This window comes from Laccaria bicolor, genomic scaffold (genome assembly GCF_000143565.1).
Source record: "Laccaria bicolor S238N-H82 LACBIscaffold_45 genomic scaffold, whole genome shotgun sequence".
In the NCBI taxonomy this organism is placed as follows: Eukaryota; Fungi; Basidiomycota; class Agaricomycetes; order Agaricales; family Hydnangiaceae; genus Laccaria; species Laccaria bicolor.
The window spans coordinates 373940-375217 of record NW_001889916.1 but is presented as its reverse complement, the minus strand read 5'-3'; the positions used below and the strand labels follow the sequence as shown (position 1 = coordinate 375217).

The 1278-nt window shown below is 49.6% G+C and overlaps 1 protein-coding gene across 1 annotated transcript in view; it reads right to left on the bottom strand.

The window, feature by feature from the left end:
• Window positions 1–370: 370 nt before the first annotated feature.
• Window positions 371–1278, bottom strand: part of LACBIDRAFT_332915 (uncharacterized protein) — a gene marked incomplete at both ends in the record, with an annotated part of 2005 nt that continues 1097 nt past the window's right edge. The window contains 3 exons of the mRNA XM_001887438.1: window positions 371–489; window positions 691–820; window positions 900–1005. Of these exons, the coding sequence (XP_001887473.1) occupies window positions 371–489; window positions 691–820; window positions 900–1005 (355 nt within the window). The remainder of the gene's footprint in view (window positions 490–690; window positions 821–899; window positions 1006–1278) is intronic.

Below are 1278 nucleotides of genomic sequence, written 5' to 3'. Positions count from 1 at the left end.
AACTCGATGCGAGCAGCAAAAGAAGAGAAAGACGAAGCATATCGATATGACAGAAGGGAGGGAAAGAACTGTGCTGCGGCACTCTTAATTCCAACCAGGTTTTGGGGGCTGAGGGACCAATAAGTTCGTGCCTGCAGTGGGAGTGCCAAGCTTCGCCCTAAATCTGATTAACGGCACATCAGAAGCACACCCTTGAGCTTGGCCAAGAGGCGCAGTCAGTTAATGCCATTAGGGTACTTTTAGTCGCGAGAAGTAGACTGAAGCAAGTGCGATCACTCGCAACTTTGACAACGGAAAGTTTGATTGCGGAAATGCGGGTACGCACGCTTTCTCAGAAGTGTGGGACTCAGAGCGGCCGCAGCCGAAGCTATCAGTTGCGCCCTCTCATACCCACTAAAACCCAGGACTCAGAGATCCAGTTATCTGGCAGCCCCTGCTCATCGTGGGGCACTCCATCCCAGGTCTTCCTGACTATCTCGGGATCTATCGCTTTGCGGCGAGGATAAGTATAGATCGTCACACTCCCCAAAAGGGGAAAAGGCAGATAGATCTACGACACTGTGTCGTAGATCAGACCCACACTTGCTCCACACATCGGCCGTGCAGCAAAACAGACGGCGTCAATCCGAATCAGACCTTAGAGAAAAACGGGGTCAAACGACATGTGAGTGGTAAACGCAGTCAACGTACCAAGTCGAATACCGGCTCCGAGAAAGGCTGCACGAAGGGCGAAAAGCGTCGCTGGTTGTTCGATGTTACGGGCACAAAGTTCGCCAATGACGAGGGACAAATGCCACAAAGTCTTAAAAAGCGTCAAGAACTACGATGCTGTGTCGAATTAGCGCCTTCAATAAGAATTATTAGTTCAAGTTGGCGACGACGGGCTGGGGACTACACACCTTCACAATATCCCCCATATCCTTCATTCTTCTTTCTGAATGACATTTCGAACGCGTAGCGCCTTCAGAGTGATCACACACGCTGATTTTTGATATGTTGCGTGGACTTTAGGTGCTAAGTCGTTGCTCGTCTAGTTCAACATAAGGGTCAACTTGATTACTGACATCAGAGAAACCAGATACATACCTCCTTGCGGAACTCGATCCGCCTAGTCGTTGCTACGATTCTCGACTCATGAACGGTGGTGGTGATGGTACAAGACAAACGTTTTCTTTGATCAAGGCCAACCTTGCTCTCGACCGTCATCATCTTAGCAACAACTTGTCATCAGGTTCGTTCTCGGAATCTGGGTTGACGTCATGGAATGCATGCCTCTTC